At 42.9% G+C, this 18,704-nt stretch overlaps 1 protein-coding gene across 3 annotated transcripts in view; it reads right to left on the minus strand.

Annotated features, from left to right (window-relative positions):
* XDH (xanthine dehydrogenase) overlaps window positions 1-18,704 on the minus strand; it is a 108,510-nt gene that overhangs the window by 22,727 nt on the left and 67,079 nt on the right. For all 3 annotated transcript variants that reach the window (XM_084828629.1, XM_084828631.1, XM_084828628.1), the window contains 13 exons: window positions 15,692-15,876; window positions 15,238-15,412; window positions 13,411-13,500; window positions 12,843-13,012; window positions 12,216-12,339; window positions 11,167-11,286; window positions 9,706-9,802; window positions 8,887-9,011; window positions 7,512-7,645; window positions 4,865-4,952; window positions 4,086-4,172; window positions 1,976-2,167; window positions 1,397-1,542 (listed from right to left, as the gene is read on the minus strand). In XM_084828629.1, coding sequence (XP_084684755.1) covers window positions 1,397-1,542; window positions 1,976-2,167; window positions 4,086-4,172; window positions 4,865-4,952; window positions 7,512-7,645; window positions 8,887-9,011; window positions 9,706-9,802; window positions 11,167-11,286; window positions 12,216-12,339; window positions 12,843-13,012; window positions 13,411-13,500; window positions 15,238-15,412; window positions 15,692-15,876 — 1,733 coding nt within the window. The remainder of the gene's footprint in view (window positions 1-1,396; window positions 1,543-1,975; window positions 2,168-4,085; window positions 4,173-4,864; window positions 4,953-7,511; window positions 7,646-8,886; window positions 9,012-9,705; window positions 9,803-11,166; window positions 11,287-12,215; window positions 12,340-12,842; window positions 13,013-13,410; window positions 13,501-15,237; window positions 15,413-15,691; window positions 15,877-18,704) is intronic.

Raw genomic sequence — 18,704 nt, forward strand, 5'->3', positions numbered from 1 at the left:
TATTTTAAACTCAGTGCAGCAGGGTTTCCTCAAATGATCTAACTCATTAACACCCCTCTAGGGGTGATATATATTTGGCACTGAACATAAGCCAAGGAAGGAAGTCACAAATGTAGTGATGACAAAAAAAATCTGAAATTTGCTAAATTACACAAAATAGTTTTAAATTCACTCATCGCTGCTAGTCTAGTCTTTGCTAGTTACTGGAATCTTCCAGTAAAACAAGGATGTCTGTAAAGGCTATGAAAACTCTTCTATTAGTCAAATTACCTCACCCTCAAAATAATTTTGAAAGGTCAATCCTGTATATGTGATGGCTTCTTTGATTAATTGTTCTTTATGGCTTGTTGCCTATTTCTTATTTTAATTGTGCTATGTGTTTGTTCAAATATTTTGAGCATGTTCTTTGTCTTTGTACATGTGGTTTTGTATTTTTTCTATCTTTTTGATGAAAGAAAAACTATTTGAAATCTTAGATTTGAAATCTTAAAAATCTTAAGTGTGTTTGTGTGCCTGTGTCTGTGTGCGTGTATGCATGAACCTGACCATTATTTTATTAACTAGCCTTGCAATGATGGGGTAATGGAAGCAAACCAATTAAGGGATCCATCTTATGACCTCTAGACATTGTCTGAGGGGCCACAGGATACTGGGGATTCCCTTTTCCAAGGTCGGAGACAGAGCTCCAACCTTGGAAGAGGGAGTCAGAGATCCGCCCCACTCCTCCACCCCCTAAAAGCCAGGATGGGAAGAACCGCACTGCCTGGCCTCTGAGGTCAGAAAAGTGACCTCGGAGAAGGGGAAAAGGGGGTGTTTTGGTGGGCAGGGAGGGAAGGAGACTGGAGATGCCAGGATACAAACTCCTTCCCTCCCTTTCTGAAGCACCATTGCTAGACAGGCAAAAAAAGCCCGTCTAGCAAAAAATACAAGGCAGGAGAATGGGGAGGTGAAGATCACCACCGCTGTTCCTCCCAACCTGCATTGGATGATCAGATGCCTCTGAGTTAGGGGGCTTCCAATCATCAAGGGTGCAATCGATAGGATTGTGCCCTAAGAGCACTTTAGGAGTAATCCAAGTAGCCCACGCCATCATCAAACCACAGCTTTTGATGGAAGGTCATGCACACTGCCATCAAGTGCTGTTCTCCATTCACTTCAGTGAGCACCTGTGAAAAGTTGCAGAGAACATAATCCAAGCAACTGGATGCCAGGTTGCATCATGGGTCAATTTAACCTGCACTGCAGCTCTCAGTATGAAATTAACCTAAACAGGGAAAGATGAAACACACATCTTTATCACGAGACTTTGATTTCAAATGACAAAAAACAATATCTACCAGGGCTTTATAGGATTTTGGAATACACCTTAAATTATTCTTTAAAGTAAGAAACCTACCGGTTAAACTCATCAATGAGCTTCCTTCTGGAATGATAGTCTGAATTTATGAGGCACTCTTCCCAGCATCTTTGCACAGTGAATCCTTCTAACTTTTGATTGAAATGAGTCAGATCTCCTTCATTATATAGATTGAGCTTTCGTACCTTCCCGAAGCAAAAAACATATGACCAGCTTGCATTAACATTTCAGAAGCCTGTGACCTTTTGAATTAAAGAATGACTTTAATAGTACGTATATTATATACTGAGTACTCTGATCCTAAACATAGTTTCCTAAGCATGCAGGTCAATTCCACCAAACTTCTGTAGAGCATTGGGGTGATAAGGAATGGCGCACAGCACCTCTGATGTGTAAGAGTTTTGACACCCAACTTATAAAGGACTCTGATGATCGGTATCAATGTTGAGATTATGTTTCTCAATGGAAATTGCAACAAGACTGTGCTGGCTGGCAGGTGTTCCCTCGCTCAAAAGGTAACTCTCGTTACCTTAATGTTAGCTGGCTGAAGGATGCATGCTTTATGGAAATGGCAGTTTGCGGAAATATCACAGGAAACATATCTCTACGAACACATACCTCTTCTGCTGGCAGCCCACACTTCAAGGCAATGTCACTCATCCAGCACTCGGCAATCATCATCCCCTGGGGACCCCCAAACCCACGGAATGCTGTGTTGGAGGACAAGTTCGTTTTACAGACTATGCCATTCCCTCTGATGTTTGGGATGTTGTATGAATTGTCCATGTGAAACACAGCTCTGTCCATAACCTGGTGACCAAAAAAACAAAACAGATAAAAACATCCACTTATTTAATAAGATATGGGTGTTTGTTTTTCTGATTCAACAATCATTAATAATTGGCACATTTTTCATTGATATTCCAACTGCAGAAAATGTATCTTTATGATCGTGAAATAGTTGAATTGAATTTTTCATCATCTTATTAAAAACCCTAACTTAAACAACCATTTAGATTTTGTGTTAAACACCCAAACAATCCCAATTAAAGAAGACTTGGAGACAAATTATTTGTAGCATGTAACCCATGTAATGAAGCCCCAGTTTCAGTGTTTAATAAAAAACAACTTCAGGGTAGAGCTGAAGGAAGAGTTGTGGAGGAACAGTGTATGCATGTGTGTGCAAGTCATGTGCACACATGCTGAACATTCTCCCTTCCTCCCTGAGTGTTATGCTCCAAATCACCCCAAGCTATATTTTACTTCATTTCCTCCCCACCCTCCCGCCCTGTTTACCCTAATGAAATACTTTTGGAAAAACCCCTACCCTTATGGGAAAGTAGCTTTGAGGAGATGATTTAGAGTGGGAAAATGGTAGGCAGAGAAAGGGTTAAGCATGCACGTGCATGCACACACATACACACACACATCACTCAGCTGCTCAAAATTGCTCTGAAGAAGCTTCATTCCATATAATTTTCCCCTTGCACAGCAGTTATAAAACCACTCACTCTTATCAAACTTATAAAACTGCTCATTGCTACATTCATGTACTATGGCTCTTAAGTAAGCTTCCCCAACCTGGTGCCCTCCGGACGGGCTGGATTGCAACTCCCATCATTCCCTGCCAGCCTGGCCATTAGTGTTGCAGTCCAACACATCTAGAGAGCACCAGGTTAGGGAAGGCTGCTTAAACTAAACATTTTAGCATTTGAGTGGAAACGGTTAGCCGTGAGTTAGGAACTCTTAGAGTAGCAAGAGTTCACAAAATATTTGCCAGCAAACATTTCCAGTCTTACAGGGCCACTTTGGGGTGGGGGTGGGCTTGAAATGTTCCCAAAAGACCCTTCGCTGTTGTACAGGAAATGGACCGGAAGACCAGTGTATATCAAGGAGATAGGAGAGTAGCGTGCCACAATTGTTCCTTGTGTGCCAGAATCTCCTGGAGAACCTTAAGAACCAGGCCCCCTTGAGAGCCCTCAAGCCTCCTGGCTTGAATCTTTGCTTTTCAAGGTCAGTTGTCTGCTCTGGAAGCTACAACCTTGAACTGCAGGGGGATCCAGAAATTAATTAGGTTGGCCACTGTCCACTCGCTTTAACTTATCTTTTGGGCGATACAAGAATGTATGAACATCATGAGACCTGAGAATCTGACCAACACAACAGGTGTGATTAATTAGGGTGCTGCTGAAACCTGGATGTAGCAACAGGAGATCTCAGGTATAAAAGTCTCCAGAAAACCACCCACAGTGAACTTCAACTCAGTCCTGGACTGCAGAAGTTGCTGCGTGCCTGCCGTTTGACTGGGGTCTCTTGGTTATCACTCATGGAGTTCTCCACAACAGATGGGGGAAGTAAGCTATCTCACTCAGTATCTTGTGTTTCTCTGTCTCATTTTACCTGATACCTAATAAAATCCTTGCCTTCTATCCACTTGTTTGCTTATTGCCTCTGAATCTGCTTAAGAACTGTTGCCTCTTAGCAAAACAACTGTTCTTTTTTCTTTATTTGCCCCCCACACACACTTTTCCAGCAGTTGTTTCCCTTCTCTGCTGCTGCTTTAGAACCATTCCCCCACCCATGCTCACAAGCTGTCCTCCATCCCCATTACTTCCCAAGTGATTCCAGCCAATCAGGAATCACATAAGAAATATGATGGAATGGAAAGGTGAGATACAAATATTTTAAATAAACAAATAAAATAGAGCAGAATGTTTCTTTAACTTACTCCATGAGAAAGATCAACTGAATTCCCTCCATTGCAGTAATATGTCACGTCGAGACTAGTAATCCTTCCATTCTTCTTGAAGCCAACCTGGGAGCAGGGGAGCAGAGGAGAAAACAATAATTTTGCAGAGTTCAGCTTTTCCAGTTACAGATGTTTTGATATTCAGTAAACTGAGTTCCCTAAACCTGGAAGATAGACCTGCTGGAAAGCTATTGATAGTAATTTAGCCTTCTAAGCCAGCTCTCCTCAATGCCCATGCTGATTGGAGATGATGGGATTTGTATTCCAACATATTTCACAGGAGGGCTAAGGCTGACCTAAGCCTACCAGCAGCCTTCTGTAAAGTCTTCTTACCCCTGAGGTAAAACAAGAGAGGCTTTGGTAAAACAAGAGAGGCTGATACGAATCAAGGTGAACAAATTCAGCCAATATAAACACACATTTCCATTTTTCAGTCCTCTGATGTGACTGTCCCATTGGAATACAGAAAGCTGCCTTATTCCAAATTAGACCACTGGTCTATTCATCTCCATATTGTCTACACCAGGGGTAGGCAACTTGGAGCCCTCAAGATGTTTTGGCCTACAGCTCCCACCATCCCTCACCATTGGCTCTAATTAGCTAGTGAAAGCATGGAATGTGAACTGCACTAATTCTCTCTAGTATGATACAATGGCACAGCACACCTTCAGCTATCCATTGTAGACAATGTTGACCATTACATTTATTAATGTGGTTTTGTCAAGAGGATTTTCTTCTAAGAACTAATTTCCTTTCACCTTATACTGTCCCAGAAAGGGATGTCTTCCACCAGAAATCAGCATATCTTCATCTCGATCCAGCATGCATCGTACTGGGCAACCAGCCCTGTAAAGACATCAAAGTCAGGAAGAGAATGAGACTGTGGCAAGAATCTTGTTGACACTTATGCTTTATTGTCTTAAGATCTGATGGGGAAGTTCTTCTCCTTCAATACATTATTTGACAAAAAGGGAGAGAGGCTTTTCTGGTGTGGTGCGTTCCCCAAACTTCCTGCCCTGACCAGGGCAATATGGCAGGGCTTTGGAAGTGGTAGATACCCATCACCCCACTCCCAGTTAGAACTACTCTGCCTGTTCTTATATCCTTCATCTTATTTTCTCTGAATCTAATCAAATATGTCAAATTCAGACACCTGATAACTCCCCAACATACATCCCCGTTTTTCATTAATAGTCCATCTTTCCTTTCCCAATTAATCATCTTCCTGCTATCAACAAATGGAAGATTAATTCTATCTCCTATTTTGTTCTACATTCTTTCATATGAGAATTATGGAACTAAAATTGCGGTTATTTCATCAATCTTACCAGCGATCTGTTTCCAAACTTTCTGAATACACAGGCAATGCCACTCTGCGTGTCTCCTTTAAAATAATTATTATAGGTCTTGTTTTTTAAAAAAGTTCTGTCCTTTTCTTTGTCTGAAAACCTAACAGCCTTATGGTTCTAATTTGGTGGTTGGATTCCCCCACCACTTCCAGAGTCTGTTTTGGATTTCAGAGGCTCTAATTCCATCTCTCAATTTACAGGAGGCTCCAGGTGATTCTGATGGCTTCTGCAATGCAGATTCGGCAAACTGTACTGATGAAATATCCAGAACTAGCTGTTTTGAAGACTAAAGGTGCTTTCAGATTAGGGATGTAAGGATTTTGTTAAATCTATTCCATATGTATTTCATGGATTGTCAGGCATCTTTCATTCGATTGTCCGTTCATTTACAGCATCAGATTTTTATTTTTTAGAGACATACGAGAATTTTATTCCATTTCCGCAAGTGCGCATTAGCACAAGTGTAAATTTATGGAAATCCCACCCAAAAGTAAATAAATGGTCTGCAAGCCTGCAGAATCTGCACGACTCAGAAAAAGCCATTCTGCTGCAGAATCCACATAGAAATCTGAACTCAGTTGACTCCATTCTGGATATCTCCAACATCCCTATTCCAGATGAGAATAGTGCCCCCCCCCCCGCCGTATTCACCAAATTTTACCGGGGGTCCTGACATCATTGTCTTCTGTTGATAACCCTCCTGTGTTTTCCCACAGCTCTTTCAATCTTTTCTGTTACCATAGAAGATCCATTAAGGAGAGAAAGAAGGAACAGCTACACAATGCCTTTTGATAGGTAGTGCTAGAAACCATCCATCTGGAACTACCTCACGAATCCCACTTTAATAGTTAAGCTATTTAATTTTTATCCTATTCAACAGGGGTGGGAAACCTGCGGCCCTCGAAATGTTGTTGGACTCCAATACCCATCAGCCCCAGATATCATGGCCAATGAACATGGGTTGTGGGAGTTGTAGTCCAACATTATCTGGAGGGCCGAAAGTTCCCCACCTCTGCCATAGGAGGAAAAATTATCTTTCAATAAATCATGAAGTTATGTTTCATCTTATCTTCCTAGAGTCTTCCAAAGGTAAATATCAGTGAAGATCCTACCTTGCTTGTCAGTGAGCTGTTGCTGCCCACCCTCCCTCCCCTCACAATAGCTTTGGAGTCAATAGACTCCTCACCCACTCCAAACCCATCTAACTCCTTACATAATTCTCTGCCTTCTTCCCACCTTTCCTTTGCCTCCCTATAGTATCAGTCAACCTTCCTTAATGCTTGCAATTCCCGAATAGCAGAAGCATGAGAATCAAGTCTGTGTTTAGAAGGAAGCAGTCTCTGTCTCACTAGTCTGTTGATCCAGTTATTTAGTGTCTCCAAAGTTTTGTCATACATCAGCCAATGGACAAACAATCCCTGCTTCTTGTAACTGTATGGGATGTATGTGAACCATCCATTCGCATTATTTCCTCAAAACTATGTGTTGTAATTGATATCAAACACAGTTCTATCCACTGTGAAGTGTCTTCCATGTTCCTTCCCAGCTACACAGCCCAGGCTGAGACAAATGCCAGTCTTCAGCATGGCGGAAGGGAACGTTCCTTCTCCCCCAAAACCATGCAGATAGCCTCACGTATGAGGAGGGTGATCCACCTGAATGCCCCATCATACCATTGCCCTATTCACACTGTTTCTTCCCTGTAAAAAAGAGGTGGGAAGATTTCACAAACGGTATCTATGCATTTGGGCATTCAAGAGGAACACCCAGCTCACATATGAGATTATGTTGTACACCGTGTAAAATTGGACAGAGGGCACAGAGAGATCCTGTCCTCCTTGATGCTGAAGACCAGTGCCATCTCTGAATCACAGCAGAGTTTTATACTCATATGTGGTGAAAGGAGTCAGGAAATCATCCTGCTAAAGCACATGCAGAAGCTCTAGATCCAAAGCAAATCCATTTTCTTAATCCTCTTAAATAAACAGACAAAGTCCTCTCGAAGTTCAGGTTATCCCAGGGTGGCCAAACAGAAGTTCCTTTCATTAGAACTTACTTAACAGCAGCTACTGCTACAGCTGTGGATACAATCGTGTTCCTTGTCTCTTTTCCTCCAAATCCTCCTCCCATTCTCTTCACACGGACCACAATTCGATTTGATGGGACCCCTAACACCTTGGCAACAAATTCCTAAGCAAAAACAAATACATGCATCAGCCTACTAGCAGCAAAACAGTCACCAAGAACAAGACATAAAATCCGTCTTCCTTCTGATGTGTGTGATATACAGTGGCAGCCCAATAAATGAATATCTATGTAGAATTTATAGTAAGGCTTTACAACATCTATACCAGGCTACTTGACTCTCATGAGTTTAATGTTAGCATCAGGAAACTAGAAACCCATGTCTCTTGGTTCTCTGCTTATTGATACACTCCTTTTTCCAAAGCTAGGTGGAAATGCCAAAGTGGTTACACTAAAGCAGTAGTACCTCACCTGCGGCCTAAAGAAGCTATCCAAAGTGCTGAACCTGTTTTGGGTATAGGGTTCAGCATCTTGGACAGCTTCTTTAGAATTCTGGCTGGTTCTGATTGAAACCCGGAATGGAATCACAGCCCCACCGAAATTGGAGTCACTGGCCTCCACTGCCTTCGGCTCCGGGGGTGGGAATGCCTCTTGGCTATTCCCAGTGCAGCTCCCAAAGCCAGCAGGACTCCACTCACTTTTCCTTGTATGTATGTGTGGGGCGGGGCAGGGGGAACATTTTCCACTGCTAGTAGAGATAGAAAAACAGCAATCTCAGTAGCAATCACTGGGGGATGGGAGAGGCTTTTACCTCCACACACACACACACACACACACACACACACACACAGCAGTCCCTAGACCTCAGTGGATAGGGAGGGAAGATTTGGGAGGTGCGTGTGCAAGTCCATGCACATGTGCAGCCCCCAGCCTACACTGGATGCACCCTCGGGCCTGAAAAGGTTGTGCACTTCTGCACTGAAGAATAAAATATAAGTGCCTCTATTTATCCACAGACATGCAACACTCACACCATTTCCCAAGAAAAGTTTCTTTCATCTAGTAGGAACCCAGCACCATTTTGCTAGTAAGCTAGCATTGCTAGCGCTGTATTGCTTTGCTTTGTGGCTGAGGGCCCAGCTACACTGTCGTGTAGGTTTTTAAGTACACACAGCATCATCTGTGTGTATGGGGTGGGGTGTAATAATTAATGGGATCAGAGCAGACATGTGGATGGAATTTAACCCTATCCTCCCCTGCTTCACTCCTGAGAAAAATCTCCCCTCTGATGCTCTAAACTAAGGAGCAGTAAACCAAAAATCCATTGTAATTGAAGTTATTCTTGTTTATATAAGTGTGCAGACTCCCCCACCTCAAATAAAACCTATCACAAGTGTCTGACTCACTTGTGTCTTCATTGGATTCTGGGTAGATACAAAGAGCTCCATTTCTCCATCTTCTCCTTTTGGCACAGCAATAGTGCAGTGAGTCTCCAGATAAAAATGCTCCTGGCCACCAAGGTACATCTCCCCTGTGGGAGTGAAAATTGGACAGGTATCTCCAAATCAAATAATAAACTGAGTTCAAAGGATCATTTCCAGGGATGTCATGAGAGTTTGTCCAAACCCGGCTCAGATTCAAACACAGGGGATCCAGAAGACCCAAGTCCAACCCCCAAACTTCCTGTCCCAAGTGCTCAAAATCCAACAACTCAGGAGAGAACGTCTTGCACCTCCTCCAACCTCTGCACTTTCCCACCGGCAAAGCCAGTTCTTCCACTACCAAACACACTCTGTCATTTCCCTTTCTTCCTTAGGTTTTTCCTCTCTTTGACTCTCCCTCACTTCCTCCCCTCCATTAGAATCTCTGGGAATGGTGGACTCTGGGAAGTGTAGTTCATTCAAGGGATCTGAACTACACTTCCCAGACTCCACTGTAGCCCATTACGTTGTTAGCCAGGGCAGCACTCTGCCATGTTGTTAGCCTCCAATCACTAATTTTGGCTCAGAAAATGTTTCATTTTTCGTGATTTGGAGGCAGAGGGAGCTTGGAAAACCCCCACGAGAAACCATAGAGAACTTCAGAAGGTTCACCCATCCCTAATTATTTTTCAAACACAGAATTCAAAGCCTGTTACAACAATATCATTCATGTGATGACTGCATAAAAAGAGGACTTTGATAGATGCACATTGTTTTATAAGAAAAACAGACATAGAAGTTCACCTTCTACAATATGATCAGCTTCTTGAAATCCTTTCTGGATATTTCCTTTCTCAATCTTCCTTAGACTCTCAAAAAATGACCGTTTCTCAATGGCTTCCTGTACAGATTATATAAGGACAATAGTTATTTGTACTTACAACAATCAACTTGGCTTGAGGTATATAGACGTTTGAGAATATCTATGTTTCCATTCTTCCTGGTAAGGTTTTGTGTAGCATAGCCAAGGTTCGATCATACAACACACTCTTACCTATTTACTATCTAGGATGACCAGGTGCAACGGAGAACAGGGATCCTATACCTTCAACAGTTCAACGGTTGTATAGAAAAAACATTTTGTCATAGCATCAGTACCTCAAGAGTGGGAAAAAAGCTGCATGTAACAAAATTCCCTGTCCTTTACAGGAGCCCTGTCCCTATTTGATCTGGTCGACTTAGTTGTATCTCATATTCACCAGAATTAACACAGCATGTCTACAACCAAGCTTTTATTTAAAGTCACAAGCAGTTACACTGCTGAAGCTAAGCCAGTGTGTGTCTGGCCAAGGCTTGGACTGGAGAAAAGGTGAGTAATGACAGAGGTGTACAAAATTATGCATGGTGTGGAGAAAGCAGATAGGGAGACATTTTTCTCCCTCTCTCATAATAGTAGAACACAGGGGCATCCCATGAAGCTGATTGGTGGGAGATTCAGGACAGATAAAAGGAAGTATTTCACACAGTGCATGGTTACTATGGAATTCAGCTACCACAAGATGCAGAGATAGCCACTAATTTGGATGCCTTTAAAAGGCCGTTAGACAAATTCATGGAGGATAAGACCCAATGGCTACTAATCCTGATGGCTATATGCTACCTCCAGTATCAGAAGCAGTATGCCTATGTGCACCAGCTGCTGGGGAAGATGGGCGGGAAGGTGCTATTGAACTCATGTCCTGCTTGTGGGTTTCCCATGGGCAGCTGGTTGGCCACTATGTGAACAGAATGCTAGACTAGATGAACCCTTGGTCTGATCCATTATGGCTCTTATGTTCTTATGGAGACCATCTGGGACCACCTTCTTGGAGATATAGGTTGTGTGGATCAGGTCTATAGGGAATAATGGACTTTATGCATATAGGCCTCTTTTCCAATGTGACATCCAACATCTGTACAACAAAAGGGCCCAGAGACAAGCAGAGGTCTGCACAGCCCTATAGACTGTGCACAGGCTGTGCACATAACGGGCAGTATCCAACGGTGCTGTTCCGCCTTCACTGGTTCTGTTGTGCTCACAGGAAGAATGTGTACTCATAGAACACAGATCAATACACACACACGTATACACACACATCCATGTCAGAAACATAGTAATGGAAACCTGAATAGCTGCCTCCAAAGGCATCGCTTTGAGAGGGATCTAGGTTAAGCATTCAGGAGTCAGGGATTGAGAGAGACATCACATTTGTGTCACCATCTTACCTGAATGGTGACAATTGGTGTAAGGTCTTCATATGTGATCTTCACTGCTCTAGCAGCTCTTCGGGAATGTTCTTGCGTGTCTGCCAATACCCCACCAATAATGTGGCCAACACAAGTGACCTGGGATTCAAAAGACTTTAGTTTATTCACTGATTTCTTTGTTTTCTGGAATATTTCATTTCAGATATATTCTCTTTGAAATCCAATTTCAATTAAAATGGACATGCTTCTGAATTTAGTTATACTGTTGCACAACAGCAGGAGTAACAACTGTGTTGCAATCAATGAACTGCACAGTCTCCATTATGAATGTTCTCATAAAAGGTATTCATAGAATCATAGAATTGTAGGGTTGGAAGGAGCCTATAAGACCATCGAGTCCAACCCCCTGCTCAATGCAGGAATCTAAGTCAAAGCATCAGGTAAAACATATATATCTAAAGAAAGTGGCCGGCTCATTGTTATCACTTAGGCTGCAAGTAAGTCTCACTGAGTTCAATAGGAATTACTCCCAGGTAAGCCTGAAAAGGATTGCAGTCCGAAGGTATGTCTGCACCAGCTCAGTTTGGCATGATCTATCACTCAAATAGATTTATGCTCCATCCCATTTTATCACTAAATTTCCCTCATTAGTATTCCACTTCCACTGCTGTACTCATGTGACAGTAAATGCTACATTAGAGAGGCACCAACATCCCACCATTAGTTTGCAAGATATTTGTGCAATGTTTTTCATTCCAGCCATTGTCCCACACCTCCCTCCATCATTATCAGAGATTCTCATTTAAAAAAAAAAAAAAAGTATAAATCCACTACAGATGCCCAAACAACTTGTTCTGTTAATTTTGGGGGGAAAGGCTGGGGTGAAGATGTACTGAAAGCCTGCACTTTGCGGGGACACAGTTGGCAAATATTTCATGAATTAATTAACATCACTAACAATGTACAATGAAGTAATATTGTCCCATCTGAACTTCTTAGGGATAACTTTGAACATTTTACAAGTGAAACAAACAAACAAACAAACAAACAAACAAACAGCTACATACAGTGTCCTTTGCAAAGACGGTTTCATCATTAGCATTCCCAGTGACATTACTCCCAGGAACATCCTTAGCAGAGACAAAACACACAAAGCCAGGTACATTCCGGGCCTCTGTGGTATCAACAGAACTGAGAGGAAAGAGGAGAACAGAGAAGGATTACTTCATGTTATCTAGCCACATCTGCTCATGTAAGCTGTATCTGAAGAAAGGATACCCTGGACAAAGTTTGACCAAACTTCCAAACCCTAAGTGCACATACATGGAGCTCTCATGTAGCAGATAGATGCACTGTATGGCTCGTCTCTTCTATAGATGCTTCCAGTCCTGAAGGTTTTAAATAACCCCCTCAGATGAGAGCGAATCCTGAACTTCCATTCTAGTCAAAAGGGGCTGGAATGGATTTCTGTGAGTGCAACAGACAGAGATGCCTTGTACCTCGCCAGGGGTCTTTGCAATATAAAGGTCATCCATTGATGGGCGAACTTAAGTCCATTCATCTCAATGGGTCTTCTCTGTGTAGGACTAACACTGCATACAACTCCAAGACCCACACTATCATAATGGTGGGCACTTGGGTGATTGTTTGACAAAACAAATATTTATGTTACAGAAGCAGTACCTACTACTTACACAATCTTAGCATGGGCTTTGGTGCTGGTAACTAGCGTTAGGTAGAGTTCATTCTCATAGCGAGGTATATCGTCACAATAGACTGCCTCTCCGCTTGCCTGCTTGGCAGCTGAAAGGTGCATCAAGGGTCGTCCCACTGTATCTTCGATGGACTGCCCAGGAGGCACTTCCTGTAACAAAACCAGAGACTGGTAGTACTTTTCTGGCGCTGTTGGTCCAATGTTGACACCAATATCCCTAACATATATTATTCAATAGAAGTATCATATAAATTCCAACAGAAGCAGTGGGGATGTGAGGAGGTTTAGAGAAATATTATTCAGCACATTTAACCCATGGACAGTTCCTTCTATCTAGACCTGAAAGGAACAAGTGCTTACACGCACAGACCAATCCATAAATCATTAATTGGAAAAATAGGGGAAGAAATAGTAAACAAACATAGGAATTTGTTCAATGTAAGACTCAGGGAAGAACAAAGTCTAGCAAGGTTCCTAGAATGGAGTCAAAGGACAGCGCAAGGTATGACAGCAACTGGAAGGTTGACCATGTGATTCCTCTTACTTACTTGGAAAAGCTGTACATTGTTGACAGGATCCTTGCGAAATAACTCAGTGGCACTGGCATACTTTGAGGGGACCACATCACCCAGATTATTCTGCAAAAACATATTTATAATCCAAGTTTAATTTCTCATAGGCAAAGTTAGATCTTTTCATATATATCTTGTAGCCTGTACAAGAGCATTACTCGTATATAAACAAAAAACCTTACCAATAGGTAATACTACCTATACATCTTCCACATGCAGTTAGGAAATCAGTCTTCCTTTGTGGCTGGTCTAAAGGATTATGGCTGAAATCGTATAATACTTACCTGGGACTAAGTATTGCTGAACCCAATGGGACTTACTTTTAAGTAGACATGCATAGCATCACCCCAAAATCCTATTTAGTCCACCACAAATTCTTTGGGATCCCTCTTTTCATTTCCAGACCTGCCACTTTTATCCTTCTACTCCTTTGGGCTTTTATGACAACCACCCATTCAACAGTGGTCAGTTGAGTGGCATTCTGCTTACATATCCTGAGAAGGACAAGATGCTTCCCTCGCTGGCCTCCTCCATCAGTAGAGGCACTCCAATTCTAACACACATGTTGATTCTGCTTTGTACAATTAAAGGTATTATGATTCCATTCTGTAGATTAAGAGCTTTTCTACATGAGGCATTTATTGTGTGTTCATCGTTCCTCACTCACAGTTGTTTACAGGTTCTTTAGATAGTGTCATTACCCTCCAGTGTCACTTCTGCTTTTTAAGAGCACTTTCATGGGGGGGGGTTTAAAGCAGAGCAAATGCAGTACTATTTGTGAAAGCAAAACAAAATGTATTTCCACACTGATGTAATTGCAATATTCCGCTATATCACAGCACCACCTAGAGGATATGTACCAGAAAAGCAGAAAAGGAAAAGCTCCTTGTGTAGAGTTCAGATCTCAATTCTGTGACAGAACCAAAAGTAGATACAGCAGATTAACAGCCTCATGTAGAAAAGCTCTAAGTACATATTGCAAAATTCTAGTTGTAGAAACACTCCAACAGGTCCACTGAGGAAACCTAAATATCAAAGGAATTAGGTAATGGATCTGCTTCTCAGATAAACAAGTAATGGATCTGTTTCTCTGACCTTCCTACCATGAAAAGAGAAGCTCTAGACCAGTACCAGTCCGTGGCCTGTTAGGGACCAGGCCGCAGTAGGGGTGTAGGAACCTACCCTTACCTTGGGTCCGCGGGGGGGGGGGAGGTGATCCGTCCCTCCCCCCTGCCCTGGAATCCTTGCCAGCCCTGGCTGGCTCTGCTCCGCAGCAAGTCCGCAGAGCTGCCAGCTGGCTCCGGCCCTGTTCTTTGCAGTAATAGCCTATTACTGCAAAGAACAGGGACATAAATGGCATCCACTATGCAGACGCCATTTGCATCCCAGCGGTCAGAAGTCCTGCCCTGGCCGGAGCCAGCCAGCAGCTCCGCAGACTCGCTGCAGAGCGGAGCCGGCCAGAGCCAGCGAGGATTCTGGGGGGTGGGACAGATTGCCCCCCCTGGACCCAAGGTAAGGGGGGTTCCCACACCCCTATTGTGGCCCGGTCCCATCCCCCCCCCCTCCGGTCCATGGAAAATTTGTCTTCCACGGACGGTCCCTGGTCCCAAAAAGGTTGGGGACCGCTGCTCTAGAGTATCCAGAACCTCAGCAGTGTGCCAAAACACCTACCACAAAGACTCATTCCTCGTAATGTCCCAATTTCTAAAGGACCCCCTAGAATTTAACACAAGCAGCATTTGTCTCCACATGCTGTGACTTCCTGCTGAACCCCCTCCCCAGCAAGGTGATGGGAGCACTCACATTGCCATTGAGCTCTATATTTAATTTCTGAAGCACGGTGAGATAGAATTTAAAGAAGAAGCTGAGCACAAGAGTCCGTCGGAAGTCCACCATGCCACCCGGGACTGAAGGGGACAGATTCATCTCACCAGCCAGCCTGTGGCAGGCTTCCTGCAAAAGATTTTCTTTCCACTCCCTGCCAAGAAATGAACCAGAAATTAGCACAAAATTCTCATTCACTTGCCCTATAGTCCATTTGGTACAAACCCTTAGGCTGTGCCCAAATTCAATGCATCCGCATTGCCAACAAGGGCTGTGGCGCGAACTCAGTGTGGCCAGCCCGGGCAATATGCTGGCAGAACCTGTCAGCTACGGGGTTTCTCCTATATAATATTCCTTCTGCACCTAAGACTCTCATGCAGGAACACTGTCAGAACTTTCCCTGTTCTATAATATCAGAGTATTATTCTTCTACCTCCCAATAAGCTCCTGACATGTCTTTGTAGCCAGTACAGTCGTGGGAGCCATTCCTCCATAACTCAGCTTAATCTCTTGTATTCGATCGGTCCCCTCTTGAAACAGGACTCTCATCCCGCAGGTCACGATAGCAATGTCATCCTCCCGTCGTGAAGCTTGCTTGAATGCTGAGAAATATTCACCCTAGGATAAGAGAAAGAAACAAATATTTGCCCCAGATTCTTCACTTTGATCAATAGAATAAAGACAGTCCGACAGTCCATTTCTATGAGCAAAACTAAAATGGGAGAGTCACTACTTCACAGAATAGTTTCAAAATGAGGGAGCAGTGGCAGGAGTAAACAAGAATGGCATACAGGAAAAAGACAATAAAGTTCCAGGGGGATGGAAATGAATGTGCTTTTGTTGCTACACTTTGAATACAATTTAACATAAAATATGTCATTTACTTTCATTACAACAGGGCAGAAAGTTACTTTTGTGACTAAAAATGGGTGCTAATGATCCATATAACAACATACATCATTCACTCTGAAGGCAAGACCCATTAACTACTACAAAGTGATTCTACATTGTTTCAGTGCATAAGATCTTCTCTCTGAGCTGATTGAGGCATCCCAGTTTGGGAGGCTGTTGTCTTGCAATTGTAAGTAGCTGTCAGTTTAAAAAAAGATCAGTGGATCAGCAGGTCATTTTTCACCTGCTTCCAGCTAAGCCAACTGATCTTTCATTCAAAATTCATTAATCCTCCTGGGTAGTATAAAGTTTTTATATTCAAGAGAGATCTATCATATTGCTTTTCTTGATATAAACATAACTGTTTGCATATTAATAAATTCTCCCTTGTTTTAGAATTTGTACTTCTAGATGAAAGCTAATTTAAACACACACACACACACACACACAGAGAGAGAGAGAGAGAGAGAGAGTTCAAAGACAGCTAACTTTATATTTTAAAAGAATGTAACGTGAATTAAACCATCAGTTGGCAATTGCACAGTCCTGGACCATATAATTTTCCCTATTTTTGAGGTATCTCATCCTCTCCTTAGCTCTGCACATCCTAGATATATATCTAAATATTTCCAGCATGAGAGAAACCATTATCCTCTACAATGTGAAAAGGTATTGGGGAAATTGCTCAATATGAAAATGTGCAGAACTGTCATACACATTTTGTAGGTGTGCACCTTAGATTTTCTAACTACACTTATGTAACATGTGAATAATACACATGTATCCCACAGAGCCAGGATTGGGTGCATCTCCCTGTCAGGTATATTGTAAACCTGATCAGAAACCTGGGTTTGCTGCTATGTAGGTGTAGTGGGGAAGGCCCTTTTATAGATGCACTCTCTAAAGACCTGAGTTGGCTGGATCACAACCATCATACTGCAATTCTCCCTTGGTGTGAATCCCCTCCATTGAAATAGGGCCACCAGCAGACAAGTAGGAAATGCATACTAACCAAGTCCAGGTAGTGAAGCTGGGAGCCCAGTGCCTGTATGCTATAAACCAGCCTTCCTCAGTCTGGCACCTTCCAGATGTGCTGGACTCCAACTCCCATAATCCAACTTCAATTAAAATGGTGGCCCAACACATCTGGAGGGCACCAGGTTGGGGAGGCTGCCATAGACACTGTTAGCTGAGTGAACAAGGCACCCTACCCAGGCATTCCACAGATCCTGACAAGAACGCAACTTCTGAAAAATATTGTATTTCTCTTTCATATCTCATTTCACAATGTACTTTTTAGCCTCCACCCCTTTTTAGCCCCATAAGTTTTGCCAACCCCTTCTAGCTATACTGCGCCATGTTTCTGGAGAACTCACATCAGCAAAATATGACAACAGCAGGTATTTCAGAGCAACTTTAGACATGCATGAACCACAGCAGAAGAGAATGGTGTTTTCTTAAGTATGCTCCTCCTAATACACACCCAACAGCCTCTGTACAGACAGTTTGGGATGTTGGCCTTAGGCTTAGCACATGAAAGTTGTGTTTTTAAAATAATTTCTGGCATTGCAATCAAAACATTGCTCACAGGCAGAAGGCACTGAGAGTGTTCCATGTGTGTGTAAGGCAAAGGGATTCTGCCATTCTTTCTTCACCTACATCTAACTCAAATAAGCCCTGGCATAAACCAATCATACTATCCTAGATGTTTTGGCGCACCAATGTAATGCCATGACTCATGAAGCTGTTACGATACTTTTCCTTTTTTTGCCCTTGCACCCAGCCCTACCCACATTATTTTTGCTTTGCACGACAAACCGTATCAGTATTTCAGTGTTGAAGGAACATAAGACCTACATGAGTGAACATGTAGAAAGGGAACCGGGCTACTCTGGTTTCTGTGGTTCTTAGGGCTTTGGTGACCTCTGGGGAAAATTGACCTGAGTTCTTAGTGTTTCACGCCCACTTTGCCATGCTGTAAATCACAGCACCTCAGGTGAGGCAGGAGAAAAGGCTGTGATCCTGTGCACAGTTACAAAGTAAGCCCCCTTGAAATCAACAGCGCTTAATGTCGTTTTACACATGCACAGCAGAGGGTGCTAGGGCTGCATAGTAAGCTATATTTAAGCAAAATACATTGGGTGGCACATGGAAATGGGAAGGATTAAATAACCCAATTGTAATAATTAAAAACACAAGGATTTGGGGGTGGGCAACTTGTGGCCTTTTCCGACAGCTCTCATCAGCCCTAGCTGGCATAACCAATGGTGATGGGTGGTGGGAGTTGTAGGCCAAAGCATCTGGAAGACAGGAAATTGCCCACTGCTCTCCTAAGCACTATTTGTACTGAGGCTCAGAATGAACAGACATTACTGCAAAGCAGGCAAGACGGTCCTTCTGAGGATGCTATAATCAATTTTTTAGTTTCATAATCAATAATTTGGTGTGGTTAGTGATGCCAGTCTGAAGGGCACAAAGGATCTGTACTGCACTATACTCTGGGGCCCAGCACTTCTGTGATACGTGTAGCTCTGCCTTGACAGGCATGTGCAAAT

This window comes from Heloderma suspectum, chromosome 1, assembly GCF_057233095.1.
Source record: "Heloderma suspectum isolate Gila_16-S chromosome 1, 16-S_ref, whole genome shotgun sequence".
NCBI lineage: Eukaryota > Metazoa > Chordata > Lepidosauria > Squamata > Helodermatidae > Heloderma > Heloderma suspectum.